At 52.7% G+C, this 23,135-nt stretch overlaps 1 protein-coding gene across 4 annotated transcripts in view; it reads left to right on the top strand.

The window, feature by feature from the left end:
- Positions 1-23,135, top strand: part of ETV1 (ETS variant transcription factor 1) — a 90,043-nt gene that overhangs the window by 44,882 nt on the left and 22,026 nt on the right. For 2 of the 4 annotated variants that reach the window (XM_052000689.1, XM_052000691.1), the window contains 3 exons: positions 3,380-3,509; positions 6,135-6,323; positions 10,067-10,314. In XM_052000689.1, coding sequence (XP_051856649.1) covers positions 3,380-3,509; positions 6,135-6,323; positions 10,067-10,314 — 567 coding nt within the window. Of the gene's footprint in view, positions 1-3,379; positions 3,510-5,453; positions 5,584-6,134; positions 6,324-10,066; positions 10,315-23,135 lie in introns of all 4 variants that reach the window. The other 2 variants (XM_052000690.1, XM_052000692.1) reach the window with 1 other exon arrangement.

Here is a 23,135-nt window from a genome sequence, read left to right as displayed (position 1 = left end):
ATTATTCCCCACCCCCACTCCTGAGGCAACTGGGGTTAAGTGACTCGCCCAGGGTCGCACAGCCAGGAAGCGAGAAGTGTCTGAGTCAGATTTGAACTCAGATCCTCCTGACTTAGGGCTGGTGCTCTGTCCACTGCGCCCCCTAGCTGCCGCCTCTAGAATGTTTTTCACGCACCACAGGGAAAGTAATGGGACAGAGATTGAAGGTCCTCCCCATCAGTGCTCACCTGCTCCCGGTTCCCTGTACCTGCCAGGCTGCCCAGGAGGTGCCTTTTCCCATCGCTTGTCTCCCACTGAAGACTAAGAGCCAGAAAGAATCCCAATGAAATGGGGGTTCCCCGGGGACTGTGACGTCCCCCCCAAAATCAAATTCAAAAACGTCTCATTCTAGAGAATTAGAACCAGGAAAATGGTAGCGTGTTCCCAGGATTTCTTTCCCTTTCTCCCACCCACAGGGAGGAAAACACACACACACACACACACACACACACACACACACACACACACACACACACTATATGTATATATATATATATATAAAAGCAAATTGAGCCAAGTCAGACTCGCTTGCATTCGGGGTTTGGCTGACGACGCGGTCGCGGGTCCAGGGCCAGCTTCCCCGGCTGCACACCCCAGAGCCCGCTGGGGGATTAGTGGGCGATTCTACACCTGAGAGCCTGACAGTCCCGCCCCCTCCGGGGGGCCTTGCGTGGAGCGGGGGTTTGGCAGTGCTCACCCTCCCTGAATTTAGAAGGAGGCCGAGGGTCGCGCCTTTGGCGCGCTGTGCCAGGGACTGCGGAGGCTCCGCCTAGAGCAGGCGCTCCCGGCCCTCACACCCGGGCCCCTCCGTCTCCCAGCTCTGGGCCTTCTCTGCGGCTGTCCCCAGGCTGGGAACCCCTCCTCCACTCTGACCACTGACCTCCCCGACTTCTCTCAGGGCCCAGCTTTGGCAGGAAGCCTTCCTGGCATCTTGTTCCGGCGCCTGCCCTCCCCGGTTGTTGCTTCTCCATCCAGAATAGTGCTCCCGTTGTCTACGGTCGCTCGTGGTGCCTCCCATTACTCTGTCAGCTGCTTGAGGGCAGGGCCTGTACCCTTAGCACTTAGCCCAGTGCCCGGCACCCAGTAGGCATCTAATCTGAGTCAGTGGCCGCCCGGCTGCCTCAGGCTGGGCCTGGAGCGGCCCAAGAAGCCCCGGGGCTGCAGCGCCCACATTTCCCGCTCTGCTCCCTGTGCCCGCCCTTCCTGGGCAGCCCATTCACGGGCACCACTCGCTTAGAGAGAACCACAGTACGAGATTCAATTAGTGTCTTCAAATGTTTAACTTGTGCTTAAACTGGGATAAAAACGCTGCCCTCAGGGCCATATTGGAAAGTTAGCAGAGCCCGGGAACTTATTAATTAACACGTCCATAAATTAGATTTCAGCGAGCAGACAGCAGAGAACTCGCTCTTCCCTTGCAGAAGGGGATTCCTGGGACTTGTGGCCTTCCTGCAGAAACACTTCAGTTCTTAGAAACACAGTGGATGCCCACGGCGGGCTCCCTCCAAAGCCGCGGGACGAGGGGGTGCTTGGGGTGGCCCTGCTCAGGAGATAGAGGGCCCCCGTGACCTCTTAGAACTAGAGAAAAGGCGAGTGGGAGGTTGGAGGGGAACAAAGAGGCAGAGAGAGAGACAGACAGACAGACAGACACAGAGAGACAGAGACAGAGAGAGAGAGAGACAGACAGACAGACAGACACAGAGAGACAGAGAGAGAGAGAGAGAAGCAGAGAGAGACAGAGAGAGACAGAGAAAGACAGAGAAAGAGATGGAGAGATAGAGAAAGAGGGGGGGAAGAGGCAGGGAGGGAGAGAGACAGAGAGAAGGAGGAAGAGGGAGGGAGAGAGAGAGAGAGAAAGAGAGAGACAGAGAGAGACAGAGATGGAGAGAGAAACAGAGAGATAGAGATGTAGAGAGACAGAGAGATAGAAAGAGACAGCGCGGTAAGTGCAGGTTCTAATCCAGCTTCACTAACTTACCAACTGGGGGATCCTGGGAATTGACTCTGGTTCCTCCTTTGGAAATGGGGATGCGCACAGCCCTTCCCTCTCCATGACTGGGCAAGATCCAAGGGGACAATAGCCGGGACCTTGGATGCTGAGCCCCGCCAGCCCTAAGGCTTCCGCTTATCATGAACCGCTTCAAACTTCAGAACAAACCGATGGTTTAATTGTGACCGAAACGACAGTTTTAATATGTTGGACTTTGATCCTATTTACGAATTTAATTACTCGCTTACACTTAAGATGGGGATGTCTGAACGGAATTGTCAGCTTGTCAACCCCGAGTTTCTGGTGACTTTTCCTGGGAGGGCTTTTCTTCTGAGGAAGTGAGTGCGGGCGCCCACTCAATGCCGTTTACTGTGGGGTTGCCAACACCTCTGGGAGGGCTGCCGCCTTCTCGGGAAGGAGGAGACAGACTCAGGGGATCGGTCTCTTCAGCAAGAAAAGTGATGATAGATTAGATGAGATTAAACAAGGATTTTTTTCTTCCATTCACTTCCAAAAAAATCTTTCCCTCTCCTTCTGTCCCTCCTTCTCTTTTTTCCTTTCTTTCTCTCTCCCTCTTTTCCCATTTCTTTTTCTTCCCTTCCTCTCTCCTGCTCTCTTTTTTTCCCACCTTTTACCCCTCCTTCTGCTTTCCCACCCTTTACCCCTCCTTCTGCTTTCCCTCCCTTTTCTCCTTTTTCTTCCTTCCTTCCTTGCTTCTCTGTCTTTATTTCTCTCTCTCTTTCTTTCTTTCTTTTTTTCTTTCTTTCTTTCTTTCTCTTTCTCATCCCTAGCTTTCTTCTTCTATCTCCTCCTCTTCCCTCTCCTCTCTTTCTGTTTCTCTGTCTCTGTGTGTTTATGTGTGTATGTATTTCTGTTTCTCTTTGTGTCTGTCGCATTCTCTCTGTTTCTTTGTGTCTCAGTTGCACTCTTTTTCTCTCTGTCTCTCTTGTCTCTGTCTCTCTGTCTCTTTCTGTCTCTCTCTCTCTGTCTCTCTCTCTCTCTTTCTCTCTCTCTTTCTGTCTCTCTCTGTCTCTGTCTCTCTCTCTGTCTCTGTCTCTCTCTCTGCCTCTTTCTCTCTGAATCTCTCTCCCTCTCTCTCTCTCTCTGTGTGTGTGTGTTGTGTGTGTGTGTGTGTGTGTGTGTGTGTCTGTCTCTCTCTCTCCCCCTTATCTTCCCCCTCCTCCAGCCCCCCTCTCTCCTTTCCTTTGGTGTATTTGCTGAGCGAGCATCGGCTTTGCCCGTATCGGTGACCCCTTCCCCACATGGAGGGACACACCGAGGGCGTGGTTTGGAGCCTAGCTTAAACACTTTTGCCTTCTGTGTGTGTCTGTCTGTCGTCTTTCTCCTCAGTGGCTTTTCATGGCCTCCCCTTGAAAATCAAGAAAGAGCCCCACAGCCCGTGCTCGGAGCTGGGCTCGGCCTGCAGTCAAGAGCAGCCCTTTAAGTTCAGCTATGGAGAAAAGTGCCTCTACAATGTCAGGTAAGGGGGCAGGCACCCTGCTTGGGCTAAAGGCCGGGGCCTCCGCTGGAGACCGAAGGGCTGGGCCAAGGGCAAGGGCAGCCCAGAACCTCTGGGCGCAAGGGGAATCCACTGAGCAGAGCACTTAGGAGGCCCCAGTGCATCCTGTAGCTTCTCTGTGTGCACTTGAAAGCAGTCAGATGTAGACACACGCTCACACACACGTGTACACATGCACACATGCCCATTTTGTAAGATGGTTTAATTGTGACCGAAGACGACAGTTTTAATATGTTGGACTTTGATCCTATTTACGAATTTAATTACTCGCTTACACTTAAGATGGGGATGTCTGAACGGAATTGTCAGCTTGTCAACCCCGAGTTTCTGGTGACTTTTCCTGGGAGGGCTTTTCTTCTGAGGAAGTGAGTGCGGGCGCCCACTCAACGCCGTTTACCGTGGGGTTGCCAACACCTCTGGGAGGGCTGCCGCCTTCTTGGGAAGGAGGAGACAGACTCAGGGGATCAGTCTCTTCAGCAAGAAAAGTAATGATAGATTAGATGAGATTAAACAAGGATTTTTTTCTTCCATTCACTTCCAAAAAAATCTTTCCTTCTCCCTCTGTCCCTCCTTCTCTCCTTTCCTTTCTTTCTCTCCCTCTTTTCCCACTTCTTTTTCTTCCCTTCCTCTCTCCTGCTCTCTTTCTTTCCTACCCTTTCCCCCTCCTTCTGCTTTCCCTCTCTTTTCCCCTTTTCTTCCTTCCTTCCTTCCTTTCTTCCTTCCTTCCTTCCTTCCTTCCTTCTTTCTCTGTCTTTATTTCTCTCTCTTTTTTTCTCTTTCTCAGCCCTAGCTTTCTTCCTCTATCTCCTCCTCTTCCCTCTCCTCTCTTTCTGTTTCTCTGTCTCTGTGTGTTTGTGTATATGTATTTCTGTCTCTCTTTGTGTCTGTCGTCTTTCTGTTTCTTTGTGTCTCAGTTGCACTTTTTCTCTCTGTCTCTCTTGTCTCTGTCTCTCTCTCTCTCTTTCTTTCTTTCTTTCTTTCTTTCTTTCTTTCTTTCTTTCTTTCTTTCTTTCTTTCTTTCTTTCTTTCTTTCTTTCTTTCTTTCTTTCTTTCTTTCTTTCTTTCTTTCTTTCTTTCTTTCTTTCTTTCTTTCTTTCTTTCTCTCCCTCTTTTCCCACTTCTTTTTCTTCCCTTCCTCTCTCCTGCTCTCTTTCTTTCCTACCCTTTCCCCCTCCTTCTGCTTTCCCTCTCTTTTCCCCTTTTCTTCCTTCCTTCCTTCTTTCTCTCCCTCTTTTCCCACTTCTTTTTCTTCCCTTCCTCTCTCCTGCTCTCTTTCTTTCTTTCTTTCTTTCTTTCTTTCTTTCTTTCTTTCTTTCTTTCTTTCTTTCTTTCTCTTTCTCATCCCTAGCTTTCTTCTTCTATCTCCTCCTCTTCCCTCTCCTCTCTTTCTGTTTCTCTGTCTCTGTGTGTTTATGTGTGTATGTATTTCTGTTTCTCTTTGTGTCTGTCGCATTCTCTCTGTTTCTTTGTGTCTCAGTTGCACTCTTTTTCTCTCTGTCTCTCTTGTCTCTGTCTCTCTGTCTCTTTCTGTCTCTCTCTCTCTGTCTCTCTCTCTCTCTTTCTCTCTCTCTCTTTCTGTCTCTCTCTGTCTCTGTCTCTCTCTCTGTCTCTGTCTCTCTCTCTGCCTCTTTCTCTCTGAATCTCTCTCCCTCTCTCTCTCTCTCTGTGTGTGTGTGTGTGTGTGTGTGTGTGTGTGTGTGTGTGTCTGTCTCTCTCTCTCCCCCTTATCTTCCCCCTCCTCCAGCCCCCCTCTCTCCTTTCCTTTGGTGTATTTGCTGAGCGAGCATCAGCTTTGCCCATATCGGTGACCCCTTCTCCACGTGGGACACACCGAGGGCATGGTTTGGAGCCCAGCTTAAACACTTTTGCCTTCTGTGTGTGTCTGTCTGTCGTCTTTCTCCTCAGTGGCTTTTCATGGCCTCCCCTTGAAAATCAAGAAAGAGCCCCACAGCCCGTGCTCGGAGCTGGGCTCGGCCTGCAGTCAAGAGCAGCCCTTTAAGTTCAGCTATGGAGAAAAGTGCCTCTACAATGTCAGGTAAGGGGGCAGGCACCCTGCTTGGGCTAAAGGCCGGGGCCTCCGCTGGAGACCGAAGGGCTGGGCCAAGGGCAAGGGCAGCCCAGAACCTCTGGGCGCAAGGGGAATCCACTGAGCAGAGCACTTAGGAGGCCCCAGTGCATCCTGTAGCTTCTCTGTGTGCACTTGAAAGCAGTCAGATGTAGACACACACTCACACACACGTGTACACATGCACACATGCCCATTTTGTAAGGGGATGTCCAACAATCCCCAGCACGACTGCCGCTGTCACACACAGAACCCTCAAAGCCCTCAGCAGAGCGTCACGTGGGGACATGATAGAAGTGTTTTATTTGTTTGCTCATTTGTTCACTCTGAAGCTTTTCGGAAGCTTTCTTCTTGCTGCCTGGGGGTGGGGGGAGGGAGTTGGGGTGGGATGGCCCAGACGGACCCCTGCGTCCCAGCCCTGTGGCGGGCCTTAGCATCGGGAGGACACGTCCCTCTCGGTAGGAAGAGTTTCCTTTCTTGAAGCAGAGGAAAGAGTCTCCTTCTTCCTTGCTCCCTGCCAGTGCCTATGATCAGAAGCCACAAGTGGGAATGAGGCCCTCCAACCCCCCAACGCCGTCCAGCACTCCCGTGTCTCCCCTGCATCATGCCTCCCCGAACGCAGCTCACACCCCGAAGCCCGACCGGGCCTTCCCCGCTCACCTCCCGCCATCCCAGCCCATCCAGGACAACAGCTACCCAATGGACCACAGGTGAGTGCGGCCTGGAGACTTCTCCCACGCAAGGGGCCCTGTTTGGTGGCTGGGGGCATGGGGGGTGGGAAGGGGGAGGAGGGAGGGAGTCAATGGTGAGATTCCTGCCCTAGCCCTCCCAACGCCGCTGGCCCCTCCTAGAAGGCCTAGCTTGGCTAGACTGCACAGCCTCCCTGCCCTCCAGGCTGGCCCGTCCCAGAAGGCCTAGCTTGGCTAGACTGCACAGCCTCCCTGCCCTCCAGGCTGGCCCGTCCCAGAAGGCCTAGCTTGGCTAGACTGCACAGCCTCCATGCTCCCCAGGCTGGCCCGTCCCAGAAGGCCTAGCTTGGCTAGACAGCACAGCCTCCATGCTTCCCAGGCTGGCCCCTCCTAGAAGGCCTAGCTTAGCTAGACAGCACAGCCTCCATGCTCCCCAGGCTGGCCCGTCCCAGAAGGCCTAGCTTGGCCAGACTGCACAGCCTCCATGCTCCCCAGGCTGGCCCGTCCCAGAAGGCCTAGCTTGGCTAGACTGCACAGCCTCCCTGCCCTCCAGGCTGGCCCATCCTAGAAGGCCTAGCTTGGCTAGACTGCACAGCCTCCATGTTCCCCAGGCCGGCCCGTCCTAGAAGGCCTAGCTTGGCTAGACTGCACAGCCTCCATGCTCCCCAGCCTGGCCCCTCCTAGAAGGCCTAGCTTAGCTAGACAGCACAGCCTCCATGCTTCCCAGGCTGGCCCGTCCCAGAAGGCCTAGCTTGGCCAGACTGCACAGCCTCCATGCTTCCCAGGCTGGCCCCTCCTAGAAGGCCTAGCTTAGCTAGACAGCACAGCCTCCATGCTTCCCAGGCTGGCCCGTCCCAGAAGGCCTAGCTTGGCCAGACTGCACAGCCTCCATGCCCTCCAGGCTGGCCCGTCCTAGAAGGCCTAGCTTGGCTAGACAGCACAGCCTCCCTGCCCTCCAGGCTTGCCCGTCCTAGAAGGCCTAGCTTGGCTAGACAGCACAGCCTCCATGTTCCCCAGGCTGGCCCGTCCTAGAAGGCCTAGCTTAGCTAGACAGCACAGCCTCCCTGCCCTCCAGGCTGGCCCGTCCTAGAAGGCCTAGCTTGGCTAGACAGCACAGCCTCCCTGCCCTCCAGGCTTGCCCGTCCTAGAAGGCCTAGCTTGGCTAGACAGCACAGCCTCCATGTTCCCCAGGCTGGCCCGTCCTAGAAGGCCTAGCTTAGCTAGACAGCACAGCCTCCCTGCCCTCCAGGCTGGCCCGTCCCAGAAGGCCTAGCTTGGCTAGACTGCACAGCCTCCATGCCCTCCAGGCTGGCCCGTCCTAGAAGGCCTAGCTTGGCTAGACAGCACAGCCTCCATGCTTCCCAGGCTGGCCCGTCCCAGAAGGCCTAGCTTGGCTAGACTGCACAGCCTCCCTGCCCTCCAGGCTGGCCCGTCCTAGAAGGCCTAGCTTGGCTAGACTGGACAGCCTCCATGCCCTCATCTGAAAACTGAGGATCACAGTGACCCTACGTCCTAGGGTTGCTGTGAGACAGCATGTGAACAACTGTTAGCAGCAGCAGCATCATTGTGGTCATCACAGTGGATTCCCATCAGGGTCTCCGAGTTCTGCAGCTGAGAGGATTTATGGATCACTTATCTCTGATTTAGAGAGTAGCAAATTGGGAGCAGAGACGCGGCTTGTCCAGGCTCAGCCGGGAAGCCGGGGCCATTTTGTCACCATGATGTCCCATCTTTGTCACCTCCAACAAGTCCCTCCCTTCTTTCTCCATCTCTAAAATGGGCACGGTGATGGTCATGCGAACCGCGCTTGAGCCATTACAAGGCACAAAATGTGACCAACTGGGAGTGCCAATTGTACCCTGCCCGGCGGGAGAACCTGGGGTGGCCACGCTCAGCTGAGCCGGTTCTAGTTAACGTTTAAGTCACCGCAGCGACAGCCTTTTCGCCAGCTTCATTTTAGCCTCTCCACTTGAAGCTGAGTATTTGAGACTGGGAACAGCCGGCCCAGAACCATCAGGGTGGGCACGGGGGCCTTTCGTGGCCCCCTCCCTGCACATAGAGACTGGCACCAGCTGCCAATCTCTGAGGCCGGATATCTGTCTGGAGGAGCTCTCGGGAGAGCCGGGGCCCCAGAGTGACAACTCTCGGTTGCAAATGGGAAAGCTGCTCGGGAAGAAGCTCTTCTCCCAAGCAGGCACCCCAGCTCCGGGACTGCTTCATGGCCTGCTGGCCAGCCCCCTGCCTCCTTTCCTTGGGCCGACACCCTGGCCCGCTTCCCCAGCCCGGGGTGCCGTGCAGAGCTGGAGCTCCGCCTGGGCTGCCGGCACGCGGCTCCTTGGAGCTCAGGAGCATTGGGCCCACGCCTCAGCTTCCCTTCCATGGTTAGTTCGGTTCCAGGAGCTTGAGGCTGAGTCCCCTTTCCGCCCCCATCCGGGGCTCTGAGAGCCCAAAGCTTCATGTGTAGCAGAATACGAGGGTCCCTACTGTGCCAACCAGAAGTGGCTCTCACCCAACCCAAACAGCTCAGCTTCCTCGCCAGCCGGCCGGTTCCCTCCTCTGAGGCTTCCCCACCCAACTGAAGTTCACTTAACGACCTATTGCAATTATTCCCTGCCCTTCTTTGACAATTCTTCATAATGCATCATCTCCTGGGGGCCAGGGGAATAAGGGAAACGGAAGTTCGGTTCGTGTCACTGAGCTCAACTGTGGGGGCCATAGCGGAACCCTCCCCATTGCTCTGCTCGTTGCATGTAGAATGTTAAGGCCTCTTGTGGGAGAAGGGTATGGTGAGGACACACCGGGTGAAACAGAGGGAGTTCCTGCTAAGTATGGCTGCCCTCGCCTGGCCTCTTGGCTCTCCTCAGACTCCCATTTGACTCGCTGGGGTGGCCGTGCTAGTTTTGGAAATGAATAGTTTTAAGGGGGTTTTCATAGAGGTTTGTTCAGTTTAAATGTCTTTGTTCAAATATTGAGCCTGATTTTTTTTTTTGTTGTTTTGCTTGTTTGTTTTCATTGCTCAGTAATGTTTCCAAACACTTGTAGATTATTTTTAAAGCAATATTTATTAATGTTATAATTATATACATATATATATTATTTATATATAATTATATATTCATATGTATAATTATTCAATCCTTACTCATAAGAAATTTGCTTTCTTTTTAAATTTTAATCTATTTTTTTTCCAAAGTAATAAAAACTTTATTTTCTTTCTATTTCACCATTTTGGTGAAATTCTGCACCATTGTGGCAAGAGGAAGAAGGGAAAGAAGGGAGGTAGAGAAGAGAAACAAAACGAAACAAAACAAAAAGTAATAAATAAACATAATAAAGAGGAGTAAAATCAAGTAACCGAATTCCTTTAGGGACCGTGTTCAGAAAAAGAACTCCTCACTCCAGATCTGGGTGACTTCCTTCCTTCACCACCAGTGGATCCAAGGTCACTTGTTTATGCCCCGAGTTTCTTCCTGATCTTTCCACTTCTCATTGCTAGGTTTTCAAGTCAGTGAACCTTTATTAAACACCTGCTATCTGCTGACCATTGTGTTAGGCCATAGGATTATAAAGAGGCAGCCCCTGTACTGATAGGGAAATACGCCGGTGGAGGAAGAGGGTAAGGCTCACCAAAGTCAGGAAGACGGTCCCGTCAGGGAGGCCCTTGGGTTGACCCTGGCCTAGGCCTCGGGAGCCCCGAGACGCAGAGGCGGAGGGAGAGCATCCTGGTGCCCGCCGGTCTCACCGCGCTCTGCTTTGTGCCCTAGATTTCGACGCCAGCTTTCTGAGCCTTGTAATTCCTTTCCACCTTTGCCTACGATGCCGAGGGAAGGACGTCCAATGTACCAACGCCAGATGTCTGAGCCAAACATCCCCTTCCCGCCCCAAGGTTTCAAGCAGGAGTATCACGATCCGGTTTATGAACACACCACCCTGGTGGGCAGCGCGGGCAACCCCAGCTTCCCCCCACCTCTGATGATTAAACAGGAGCCTCGAGACTTTGCCTACGACTCAGGTAAGCAGCTCTTTTTACACCGACGGCCCGGGTGTGAGCGTCACTGCAGAGAGGGCCGTCGCTCGGCCCGCGGGGATCGCTGGGCTTTTCCTATGTGCGGAGACAATATAGAAAATGCCGCTCCCCATTGTGCACTCTGTTGGCCATGGGGCTGTAGAGTTAGAAGGACTTTCAAGGTCAGCCAGTTTAATGTTTTCTTTTTACATTTGAAGAAACTGAGGCCCAGAGATTGAGGCTGGGATCTCACAGACAGTGGGTGGCAGGAGCAGGATTCGAAGCCAGCCCTTAGTGCCAAATCCCTTGGTCTTTGCAGTGATCCTCGCGGCTTCTCATACTTCAGGAGAGCCGTGGCTTTGTCATTGTGGGGTATTCCGGCCACCCACGCAGACTGTGACCCTTCTGGGTATGGACAATGGCCCCAGTCCCCTCCCTGGATTGTCCTCCTGGGATCACGGATCCTGCTTGGAGATACGTTCCAAAATGGAAGGGAACCTGGAGTCCCTTCGGGGCCATGCTGGGGTCCTGGAGCACTGCATGGGGGTCAGAGAGCACAGAAGCCCAGTGGGCATGACCCAGCTCCATACTAAAGAGCCACCTTGAGTAAACCATAGGCACTTTGAAAGCTTCACTTTGCTCATCCGTAAAACGAGATAATAATGTTTGCCTGGCACTGATGTGGCAGGGAGGGAAGGATGATCCCAAAGTGGGTGTTGTGTCCTTGGGGCTCGGGGCCTTCTCTCACCTTCCCAGTGAAGCGGTTTGTGTTGGATCAGCCTGAGGGGCTCTCGGGGCAGGGGGGGTCCAGACAGCGGTCTCGGGTTTCTAGAATGTGTCCCCGATGAACAAGGGTCGTGTTCTTCACTGATGCTTAAAATAGTGTCTGGAAATGAACTTAAGTAATCCTCACCAATGGCCAAAAAAATCCACTCATGATGGTGAAGAATCATATCATTGATGAGGAGGTATGGCTAGATCTGCACATGCATGTGCATGTAGGTGCCACATACATGTCACATGCATGTACAGATGGGTGTATCTTCCAGGTTCCGACCTAGGAGCCTTCCAGTAGTCCCCATCGTCTCCTCTCTGCTCTGTATTCACATGCCCTGCCCAGACCACACAGGCTTCCGGTCATTTAAGAAATATTGCTTGGTCGCAGGCTTGTTTGCTTTCCTGCATATATATGCTCTTGGAGGCAGTTCCTCCTAATCTCTCCCCCTTCTCTGCCTTCTCCTCCTTCAAGGCTCAGCTCAAATGTCGCTTCCGCCATGAAGACTTCAGTATCCCCCCTAGCTGGTTGTGGGCTCCCTCAGCTCCTTCCTCTGGCTCCCCAGACTATAAGCTCCCTGGGGCGGGGCACTCTCTGGTCGGGTTCTGTCTCACCAGGACCCGGGGGGGGAGGGTGTTACTGCACGCGATAGGTTCTTCAGATGATCCGCTGAATTGCATCGAGTCAGACAGCGTGAGGTTCACTGAGGAAACCTTAGTTTTATCATCTGTGAAAGGCAAGGCTTCCCCTAGAAGGGCTCCATGTCAGCCCATGTCACTGGTTTTGGAAATCTGGGCTCCATGTCAGCCCGTGTCACTGGGCTCGGAAATCTGGGCTCTGTGTCAGCCCGTGTCACTGGGCTCGGAAATCTGGGTTCTGTGTCAGCCCATGTCAATAGGCTTGGAAATCTGGGCTCTTTGTCAGCCCATGTCACTGGGCTCGGAAATCTGGGCTCCATGTCAGCCCGTGTCACTGAGCTCGGAAATCTGGGTTCTGTGTCAGCCCATGTCAATAGGCTCGGAAATCTGGGCTCCATGTCAGCTCTAGCCAGGCTTTTATCACCAAGTTCACCACGAATCTTTGAAGAATCAATTAACCTGCTCAGCCCGTCTCTAAAGTCCATCAGTCAGTCATTGAAAAAGTGCTCAAGAGCTTATTATGCCCCAAGAGAGACACGGGGGACACAAGTAGAACCAAGAAAAAACCAATCCCATACCCGTGATGCCCTTGTCACGCCGAGGCTTTATTTCTTTACACTCACATCTGCGTGTACATGTATACATCGCTATTCAAACATGTGGGCGGTCAAGAAATATATTGTCCTGTGAAGTCATTAAGTAAAAGATAGTTTGGGAATGAATAATATTGGCAATAATCGTGCCTTGCTGCTCTGGCTGCAGTAAAGGAGGCTTCCTCGTATCAGGATGATGATTGCAGTTGTTCCTGGAAAAGCCATGTGGAGAAATCACATCTTCCTTGCCCCAGGATTATCTGTTCTTACTTTAGATTTTCCAATTAGTCAAGGGATGGAGAGAGAGAGAGAGAGAGAGAGAGAGAGAGAGAGAGAGAGAGAGAGAGAGAGAGAGAGAGAAAATAAAGACAGAGACAGAGAGAAAGATAGAGATAGAGACAGAGAGAGAGAGAGAGAGAAACAGAGAGAGACAGAGAGAGAGAGAGAAAGAGAGAGAGAGAGAGAGAGAGAGAGAGAGAGAAGAGAGAGAGAGAAAGAGAGAGAGAGAGAGAGAGAGAGAGAGAGAGAGAGAGAGAGAGAGAGAGAGAGAGAGAGAACACACTGAAACAGTACCTTTGTTTTCTTTTTTAGGAAAGAATACACAATTGTATTGTTTTGTATCCTACATTGTAAGGCTCAGAAGGGACTTCAGTGGTTTCCTTTCCCAACCAAACAACAAAATTGCCCTCTACAAACGGCCATGCAGCTCTCGGGGGAGGGAGCGTGGTTATCCCTGGGAAGGACACGCTTTCTCTTTGTTAGACAGATTGGCCCCCTGAAATCACTGGTCTGGACCAAAGAAAAAGAGCCCTTAATACTGGCCTAAATGACCAAGAAGGAATCATAAGATTTAGTGACCTTACGAGGCATTTAACCCGACCTCTCACTTTACCTTTGAACTGGGCAGTCCAGTAAGCCAAGCAGGAGACGGCCACTATAGCCATGCAGGTCCTCCAGCCCCAAAGCCAGTGCTCTCTCCCTGGCACCATACTCCCTCTGCTAGGGCGTGCTCTTGGAGGATTGCTTCTCCTTGGGAAGCCTGGGGATGCCAGAGCAGCTGCTAGTTTACGATCTAATCCAGGTGTCTTCCCCTTTATCTCTGTGTATATTTTTAAATGCATTAAAAAATTAGATTTCAAAGAGAAAATTCTAAATTCTAAAAAATTAAATAAAAATTCAATTCTAAAAAAAAAAAATTATCAAAATAACTGCAGCAATAATGATGAAAATAAAGCAAGCTCATTGACCTCAGCTTAAGAACTGCTAATGATCTGGCTTCTGGATTATCTCTAGCACCTAAGGAGGGGCCCTGACTACGCCCTGGATGCTCCTCCCGGCCTCTTGCAAGCAGCATTTCAGATTCCCTTTACCACCAGAATGATAAAGTCATGACTTTTGAAGGCCAAAAAAAAAAAAAAAAAAAAAAAATTAAGTGTAGTAATGGTGCAGTCCAGGGCTATGAAAAATTAATCTGTGGGTATCAAAATGTATTTTACCGGCCACAGAATTGCTGCATTTAAGTTGACACATCTGTATGTGCCATAAAATTGCCGTCAACAACTGTGATCCGCAGATATTTTGTCTTGTTGCCATCTGTTCTCTAGAAATAATCATTTTTTCCCATCCTGGCTGAGAGTACATTAAATAAGCCCTTAGGAAGCCCGACGGCGTTATCTCGGAAGCCCCGATTCCCTCGTTCACCTATTGATGCCGAGCTAATGGCGTTGGAAACGTCTCCCGTTTCGGGTTTCGGGCCCATCCCCAAAGAAAGGCTTCGCAAGCCCTTTGGAAGGCGGAGCGCTTTGTGTGTGTGGCCAGTAAGGGAAGGAGCTGCAGCACTCTTCTCTGGTTTCCAAATCCACAACATGAAAACATGAGGGGTCTGGAGAAAGGAACAGACCAAAGTAGGGGGCAAAGGCCTTTGTGCTGCTTGGGGGGCAGCAGACGGCCCCACGGGGTGGCGTGGCTGCTAAGAGAAGGCAGCTTTAACTGGGAAATAGTCAAGAGAGTGAGGGAAATGCCGGGTGATTAATGGCCAAGAGCTTAGGCTCAGCTGAAGTCAGTCAGCGTTTATTAAGGACTGGTTTTGTGGCAGGCCCTGTGCTCGCTGGGATGGGAAGACATCCCATCCTGCCCTCAGGGAGCTTGCAGTCTAACGGGGGAGACAGCAGACAGAACAGGGAGTAACCTGCTGAAGGAGGCCGGGAAAGTGGGGTTTGGTGACACTTGAAGGTCAGAGAAGCCACCGGGAGGAGAAGAGGGAATGTGTGAGTGGGGAAATGGCCGGCTTTGCAGTGTTGTACGTGAGGAGCCCAGAGGAGGCTCGCCGCGGGCCGGTTCCTGTGCTCTCGGGGTCCTCCTCGTACCCAACTGCCCATCCTCCGTCTCCCGTGCTGCGTCACCCGCTGCTTCTCTCCGGGTGGATGCAAAGGCTCTGCCCTGGGCCTTCTATCTCCATCACATCCTTCAGATCTAATGATCACGTCTGGGCTGGTGAGTCTCCGCTCCGTCCACTCCTAGGCCCTGTCTTGAGCTCCAGCCCCACGGCATCAGGGGGCCTGGGCAACCTTTCAAACTGCTGTCCCACGGGTATCTCAGACTGACACATCCATGAGAGAATTCAGTCCTTTCCCCCTCTTCCAAACTTCTCTGTCCACTGAGGGCTCCTGTCCTCCCAGTCATGCGGGTGGGCCACGTCCCTCTTCTGCCTCCTCTCTGTCCAGTCACTTGTACAGTCTGGCCCTATTTCCCACCTCCCCGACTCTCTCCCAGCCGGACCTGTTGCTCCCACAAGCCCTAGCCTTACTTCAGGCCCACAGAATCTTTCACCTGGATTAGTGTGTCTCCCTGCCGAGTGCCCAACCCAGGTCCGCTTCCTTCTGCACTTCACTGTCAAGTACTTTCCCTGAAGGGTGGGCCTGACCCTAGACCCCTCTGTCCCATAAACATCAATGGCTCCCACCTGCCCCCGGGCTCAGTCTCCTCTAAAGCCCTCCATGGCCTGGCTCCCTCCCGTCTTGCCAGGTATTGCATTCTGTGGTTTGCCATCTGCTCTCTGCCTTTGCTGTTTTCCATATTTAGTGTTTCCCCTCCATTCTCTCCTCCCCCTGCCTAGAACGCACTGCTTCTCAGCTCTGCCCTGGCTCGGCCTTCGCTTACCCTCCCGAGCCAGCTGGACCCACTTTCCCTTACTTGAAGTATTCTACAGAGCTCCTGCCTTTTCTTCCTGGTGCTCTTCACTGGCTTGAGCCATTGAGGCCGGGGATCTTCTCTAGGGATGGAGACTGTGGGGAGGGGAAGGGTCGGGCCTCGCTCAGGAGGTCCAGTCCCCGGTAGACCAAAAGATGAGGAGAGGCGATGAGAAGAAAGACGGGTGTTAGGAAGGAAGGGAGGAGGCTGCTGATGGCAATTTCCCCCAACCTGTTTGCTTAGCGTCAGCTCTATTTGCATTCATCAGTCAACCGAGAGACACAGTATTAGGTGCCTGGCACACAGTAGGAGCTTAGCAAATGGGGATTTATGGATTGATGGATGAGCATGAAAGAGCTTTGCAAACCCATGTAAAAACATGTCCTGTTACTCGGAACATAATGGGTGGAAGACAGAACAGGATTGATTTCTGCCCTTCCATGGAACAGCATGGAGAGTGATTTATGTGTTTGGAGACAGACTAACAGCAACTAAAATTATCTCTAGAGTTTGGATAAATCGTTAAAAAAATTCTCAGCCCATCCAGAAACGTGAAGGCAACTTCAGGGAGGTAAATAATTGTGGCTTAGTTGTTTTCAGCCGGGTCTGACTCCTTGGGACCCCTCGGGAGGTCTTCTTGGCAGAGATATTGGCGTCGTTTGCCATTTTGTTCTTCAGCTCGTTTTACAAATAAAGAACTGAGATTTGCAGGCTTAAGTGACTTACCCAGGATCACACAGCTACTGTCTGAGGCTGGATTTGAATTTAGATTTTCCTGACTCCAGACGGGGCATTCTAGCCGCTGTGCCCCCTACATGTCCATGAATATCTGGAAGGAGCATGTGTTAAGTACCACCTGTGTACAGCTCTTACTCTCAGGGTAAGGCCTTAGAGTCTAGGGGCTAAGCAATCAAAGAGCAAAACAAAGCAAAAATAAAACAACAACAACAACAACCAAAAAAAAAAAAAAAAAAAACAACAGTTCTTGACTTCAGGGAGCTTACCCTCCAGGGGACATTAAAGTGCTGCAGGGCATGAAGTGCTAGACCCCAGAGAGGAGGGGTTCCAATAGTAGTCTTAGTCACTTACTAGTATTTGATCCTGCGGACATCACTTAACATGTCTCTGCCTCAGTTTCTACATCTGTAAAATATGACGTGATAGCACTTTCCTGGGAGGTTCTTGGGAAGAGCATGTCAAGAATGATTGTAATGGAGCACTTGAAGTGCTCCGTCAGCAGCAGGTAGCTATTGTGTTGAGGATGGTTGTGGCTGAAGGAGGAGCTTGGGTCCTCATAAGTAAATAGAAATAAGTGTCCAGGAGGGGCAAGTTCCGACACCTGAGGGTGTGGGAGGGACCCAGGAAGGGCCAACCTAAGTCTTCAGGGGAGCTGGGGGAGGACTTGGGGCCAGCCTGGACTGAAACCTGAGGTGGGTGGCAGGGTAGCTTGTGCAGGAAACAGTGAGAAGTTCAGTCAGTGTGTAATACATGGAGAGCATGAAGGAGAAGGGGGGCCCTGAGCCTGGCCAGATCTGCCACCTTGGCCTGGGAAAGATCCCAAATCCCTAAAGGCTGTGTTTGTGCCCTCCCAGGAGGGGCAGAGGCCACAGCCCCAGCAGAGCTGAGTGTGGGTGGCCCTGGGGGAGATGGACTGGGGGCTGGAGAAGAGAGGACCGTCTCCCAGTTAGGAGCTGGACCCAGAGGGAGGAGTCCTCCTCAGGCTCCATATCCCCAACCGCCCACACAGAGCACTTTGGGCTGAGGAGGAGGACCCTGAGGGCTGTTGGTGGTTTATGGGAGGGTTTGCGGGCTGCATGTACCCTACTCCGCAGGGGCGCATCTTAAGGTCCAGCCTCAGCGGCTCCTGTCAGGGCCGGGTTCCCCTTGGCCCACAGGGTCCCCTTCTGAGATCAGGGCAGGCAGCTCATTTCTGCCCCCTTCCCACCCCGCAGCCTAAAGCCAGCTGAGACAGGAGGCCGAGCTCTGGGACAGGAGGCCGAGCTCTGGGACAGGAGGCCGAGCTCTGGGACAGGAGGCTGAGCTCATGCAGAGCCCCGCTCCCGCTCCCTCCCTCTGCCCTGGCCAGAGAGGTTTCCAGCGTGAGATCGGGGCTGCCCCTGGCCGGGTTCAGCTGGGGAAAGGGAAAGGGGGAAGGGCCCCGTTCCCGGCCGGGTTCCCTTCCCGAAAGGTGCCCCTGCCGCCTCGTCAGTCCCCTGGGCCCCTGGAGCGCCCTTGTCCGTCCCAGAGCAGAGTCTTGGAGCTGGACTGGGCCGGCTCCCGATTTTCTAGGAAAAGCTTAGCGCCTTCCCAGGGTCCAGTCAGTGAGGGCCCGGCCGGGAGGCTGGGGGACCCGGGGGCCGGCCCGGAGGCTGGGGGCCCCGGGGGCCGGCCCGGAGGCCGGGGAGCCTGGATTGACTCGGCCGTGTTACGCCAGGGCCCCCCGGACGCCGGCTGCATTTTAAGTCGGGAATGGGCAGCCGAAGGCCGCCTTAAAGCAGCGCTGTCAGCCTTCCCCCCCAACCCCGCCCCCCTCCGCAGCTGTCCATGAATGGGCTCGGCCCGGTCTGGAGGCCCATTCATAAAATGGAGTCTGAAAGGGAAGGGAAAAACAACACCCCACCCACGGGGGGCCAGGGGGTGGGGGGCTGGAACGGCCATTTAGCCCGAGCTGGAGGTGGAGAGTTTCCTTCCCCTGCCTCCCATTGGCCGGGCCGCCTGTAACCCGAGCCGCCGCCTGCCTCCGCGGGCCTCCCGGCGGCCGAGAGAGCGCTCCGGCCTCGGGGAGGCTGCGGCCGCAGGAACTGCTGGTCTGAATTCCATTCAAATCTGTCACTCGAGCCAGCTCCAGCCCCCGGCCCGGGGGGAGGGGGAGTGTCCCCGGGCCGGGCCAGGGAGGTGGGGGCAGGGAGAGGCCGCTGAGAGGCCGTGTGTCTAAGGGCCAGCCGAGAAACCCCTCTTCCCCCCTCCCCGCTTTTCCAATTGCGTACACACCCAGCCTTCCCTCCCCCTCGCCCCTCATTAGCTGTGCCCCTCGAGGCAAGTGAAGCCTCAGTTTCCCATGAAGTGAGTTTTTTGGTTTGCTTTCCTAGCTTGCCTTCTGCTCAGAGTGGAGGAAGCCATGGTGTGCAAATCCCCCCCCACTGGTGTGCAAATTCCCACACTCCTAGTGGATAAATTCCCCCCACCCCACTGGCGTGCAAATTCCCACACTCCTAGTGGATAAATTCCCCCCACCCCACTGGCGTGCAAATTCCCACACTCCTAGTGGATAAATTCCCCCCACCCCACTGGCGTGCAAATTCCCACACTCCTAGTGGATAAATTCCCCCCACCCCACTGGTGTGCAAATTCCCACACTCCTAGTGGATAAATTCACCCCACTGGTGTGCAAATCCCGCCACTCCACTGGTGTGCAAATTTCCCCCCACCCCACTGGTGTGTAAATCCCACCCCACTGGTGTGCAAATTTCCCCCCAGCCCACTGGTGTGCAAATTCCCCCCAGCCCACTGGTGTACAAATTCCCCAGCCCACTGGTGTGCAAATTCCCCCACTCCTGGTGGGCAAATCCCCCCACTGAGTTGTAAGTGAAGCTCTTCTGGGACCCGGAGTCGGGGAGAGCTTCCCAAGCCGCGTTTTCTGCGTCCTTATCTGCAGAAGGAGAGTCAGGGATCCCACGTTGGGGATGAGGAGAATGCACCGAAATTTGGAGCAAACTCAGAATCGTTTCCCTCAAAGTAAGAGGGACTTCACTGAGAGTTTGAGTTTTCCCCAGAAAGGTGGATGACATTTATTGCTACTTAGTATTGTTACTGGAGCATGAATCCCAGCTGGGCAGTGAATGGGACTCGGTCTCCTTAATTGTATCTCATCTATAAGGCCGGGCTCCTTTTTCAAGATAAATTGGACTGAATATAAAAACCTGGGTGTGTATTTAAATGTGAATGTCTACATGTATAATACCTGTAACATATATAGTAGCTATAACACACGCATGATAGCTAAGCTAGCACATACAAACAGATACAGAATGTAGATGTGTCCTCATGCATCTTTTCTATGTTAATGTATACTATGTATACATGTGTGCGATAATAGAAATACACAACGTAACACATATCCACCAGTTGCAATGTATGTACAGTATAGAAGAAAAGACAGACGTGTACAAGAGATTTATGTGTATGATCATCTTCCATATATAGAAAACACACCAGCCTATATGAGGATGAAAGATGAGCCTTTAATAAGCCAGCCCCCCACGTCTCCTCACGTCCTTGTACCCAGTGCCCCTCTCTCTCTCTCCACGGCAGCCCCGTGGGCCGCACTTCCCGGGCGGCCTGACCCCGCGCACGCCGCCCCCTCGGGACGATGCCCCCGACCTCCGCTGGGCAATTTCTATCTCACAAGAACGTTTCATGGGAGAGAAGTGGTCGTTCTCCGGTCTGTTCCCTCGTGAAAAGCTCTATTTCCATGAGTTCGTTTTCATCTGAACGTTCATCATGTGGACAATAGTCCAAACTCTAGTGATGGAAATAGCTCCGATTTCCGGACCGTGTTGGGATCTGCAGAGCACGGCTGGGGCTTGAGCTCTCGGGGCGGGGGAAGCGGTCTGCGGGCCCGCTCCCCAGACTCCACCGCTGGGTTAGGGCGTGAGGCTCCCAGAAGCCCGCTGCTGGCCGAACGGGCGGGTGCTCCCCCCGGAGAAGGCGCTGGGCCAGGTGACAGAGTCAGGGGAGGCTCTTTCTTGGGGTTATTAATGGTGGAAGTAGACAGTTGGGCAGAGATGAGTGTCGTTGGGCTGGAGGGCAGGGGGAGGCAGGAGAGAAGGCAGGGCCTGAGGCTTCTGCTGTGATCTCACGGACAGAACATCTCTGAGACGGACTCCATCCCGGCTCCAGCTCCGCCCGGGAGCCCGGGAGAGTGAAAGCTCGGCCTAGAACAAGCACGAACCCCTCAGAGGCGGTCAAAACCGCCCCTTAGTGTCCAGATGGTTAATCCTTTCTTGTATTTCCCCCCAAATCCTTGTGAGACGCCCAAAGTGCTGAGAAATTCCCATTTTCAGGCTCCATTTTCTTGCATTTTCTATCCTTCCAACTTGATTAACTTTGGACGTGTGACCCCGTGCGCCTGAGAGATGCTGCAGACCAACATGGCGGCCCACGGCCATCCGGGTGCAGGAGTCCATCCTGCAGCACTGGGGGCGGCGGACCGGGGAGGGCTGTGACGCATGGGGGAGAAGGGAGGTGTTTGGTGTGGGGCAGGAGGGAACACAGGGAAGTCAGACTTCCAAACTGGCCTTTGCGCAGCCAGGGGCACCTCGGTCAACCCGTCCGAACGCCGGGGTCCTCGTCTAGGAAACTAGAATAATCGCTTGTAAAGGGGGGTTCCTGGCACTAATTAGGTAATGTAGAGAAAAGCTTTTCAGGCTTTGAAGCACTCTCCCCTCTGGCTCGTGCTAGGATCCCACACTGGCCCCGGACCTGAGGGAGTGAGCCCAGAGGGCAGGTCTGTCTACCACACCAATTCCTCACCTGGAGTCTATAGACTTAAAAAAATTGGTTTGGGTCATTTTCCACTCATGTCTTCAGGACCCCATTTGAGGTTTTCTCGGTGGAGATACTGGAGTAGTTTGCTATTTCCTTCTCCAGCCCCTTTTACAGATGTGAAAACTGAGGCAAGCAGGGTTGTGTGATTTGCCCAGAGTCACACTGCTAGTGAGTATCTAAGGCTGGATTTGAAATCAGGTTCCTGACTCTGGGCCAAGTATTCTGCCCCTTCTCAAAATGAATGAATGAATGAAAAATACACACATGAATGCACCCCTCCCCTTTAATAACTCTCAGTAACAGTTGGCTTCCTTGATCGCTTCCTTGATAGCAAACCTTGATAGGTTTGTTTTGTGCGCTTCCATACATGACCGAGAACAGGCCCGTCCCAGCCTCCCTGGCGACAAGGCTGTTGACCTCTGGGGGGTGGGTCCCCTCACCGGGCCATCGTCCCCCGGAACAGATGATCCTCAGATATCGTCCCACTCCCGGACGCTCCGTCCTTATACATACTTGTGCCAGTCCCAGCAGCCACGGGAGGGAGCGGGGCGACGCCGGAGGGAGGTTCTGGCAGTCCGGAACGTTTGTGCTTGGCTCTCGGCATCGTGAAGGACTTTAACTCCCTTAAGCCTCCCAACAAACCAGTGAGCTAGACTAAGTGAACTTTTTTAGCCCCATTTTACTGATGAGGCTCAGGGAAATTGAGCGACTAATCTGCAGTCACTCCATTAGCCGGAGTCAGGAGTTAGGTCTGAACGGGAGCCTTCTCCGATCGAGGTGGAGCACTCTACCCATTATGCTTTACTGTCCCATTCCTAGATGGAGCCATTTGCTGGGGTGAATGGCACTGAGTGAGAGAGAAAAAAAATCCTTCCATGCTGCGAGCTGAGTGTATTTTCCCGGGCCATTTTACAGATCGGGAAACTGAGACTTATGGGAGCCAATGTTTGCATTAATTTTTTTAAATTAAAATTCAGCACATTCTCATTCTGTAGCCAGACATGAAAAGACGCCCAGTTTAGGTAGACAGATGAAACAGGGGGAAGGTTGGAGAGAGAAATGATGATGATGATGATGATTGCTGGTGCTTACGTGGTACCTTAAGGGCCCGAAAAAGGTTTTACGCCCATTATCCAGTTGGGGTGGATGGCTGGATCCTGGATCGCGGAGGATAGATGGAGAGATGTTGGGTGAACTGAACTGGAAACATGGGCGGAGAGATATCGAATATGCTGATCGAGAAAGGGGTTGAATGGATGAATGAGCCAATGAAAAAGCCTTTGTTAGATACTTCAGTTCTGGAGTCCCACATTCAGAACCAAGAACAGTCCGTTCCCTGTCTCAAGTCCATTCTAATAAGGGGGACCGTGTGTTTTGGGGACATTTGTCATTTGAGGACAGCAGGAGTTAAGGATTGATTTAATTAATTTTAGTTTGTTTGCCTTCTCTCTTGTCATTTTGGTAAATTAGAAATTAGGCTTCCTAAAAACTTTACTATTACTGGGACATGTGTGTGTGTGTGTGTGTGTGTGTGTGTGTGTATGTGTGTGAGAGAGAGAGAGAGAGACAGAGAGAGAGAGACAGAGACAGAGAGAGACAGAGAGACGAAGAGAGAGAGAGAGAGAGAGAGAGAGAGAGAGAGAGAGAGAGAGAGAGACGAAGAGAGAAAGAGAGAGAGAGACAGAGAGAGAGAGAGAGAGGAGAAAGACACAGAGAAAATGAGAGAGAGAGAGAGAGAGAAAGGAGAAAAACACAGAGAAAATGAGAGAGAGAATAAGGGGGGAGAGAGAGAGAGAGAGAGAGAGAGAGAGAGAGAGAGAGAGAGAGAGAGAGAGAGAGAGAGAAAGAGACAGAGAGAGAAAGGAGAAAGACACAGAGAAAATGAGAGAGAGAATAAGGAGAGAGAGAGAGAGAGAGAGAGAGAGAGAGAGAGAGAGAGAGAGAAACACACACACACACAGAGAGAGAGAGAGAGAGAGAGAGCGAGAGAGAGAGAGGAGAAAGACACAGAGAAAATGAGAGAGAGAATAAGGAGAGAGAGAGAGAGAGAAAGAGAGAAAGAGAGACAGAGACAGAGACAGAGAG

The sequence above is a fragment of the Antechinus flavipes genome, chromosome 5, assembly GCF_016432865.1.
Source record: "Antechinus flavipes isolate AdamAnt ecotype Samford, QLD, Australia chromosome 5, AdamAnt_v2, whole genome shotgun sequence".
Lineage (NCBI taxonomy): Eukaryota > Metazoa > Chordata > Mammalia > Dasyuromorphia > Dasyuridae > Antechinus > Antechinus flavipes.
This window is presented reverse-complemented; position numbering and strand designations above follow the sequence as displayed.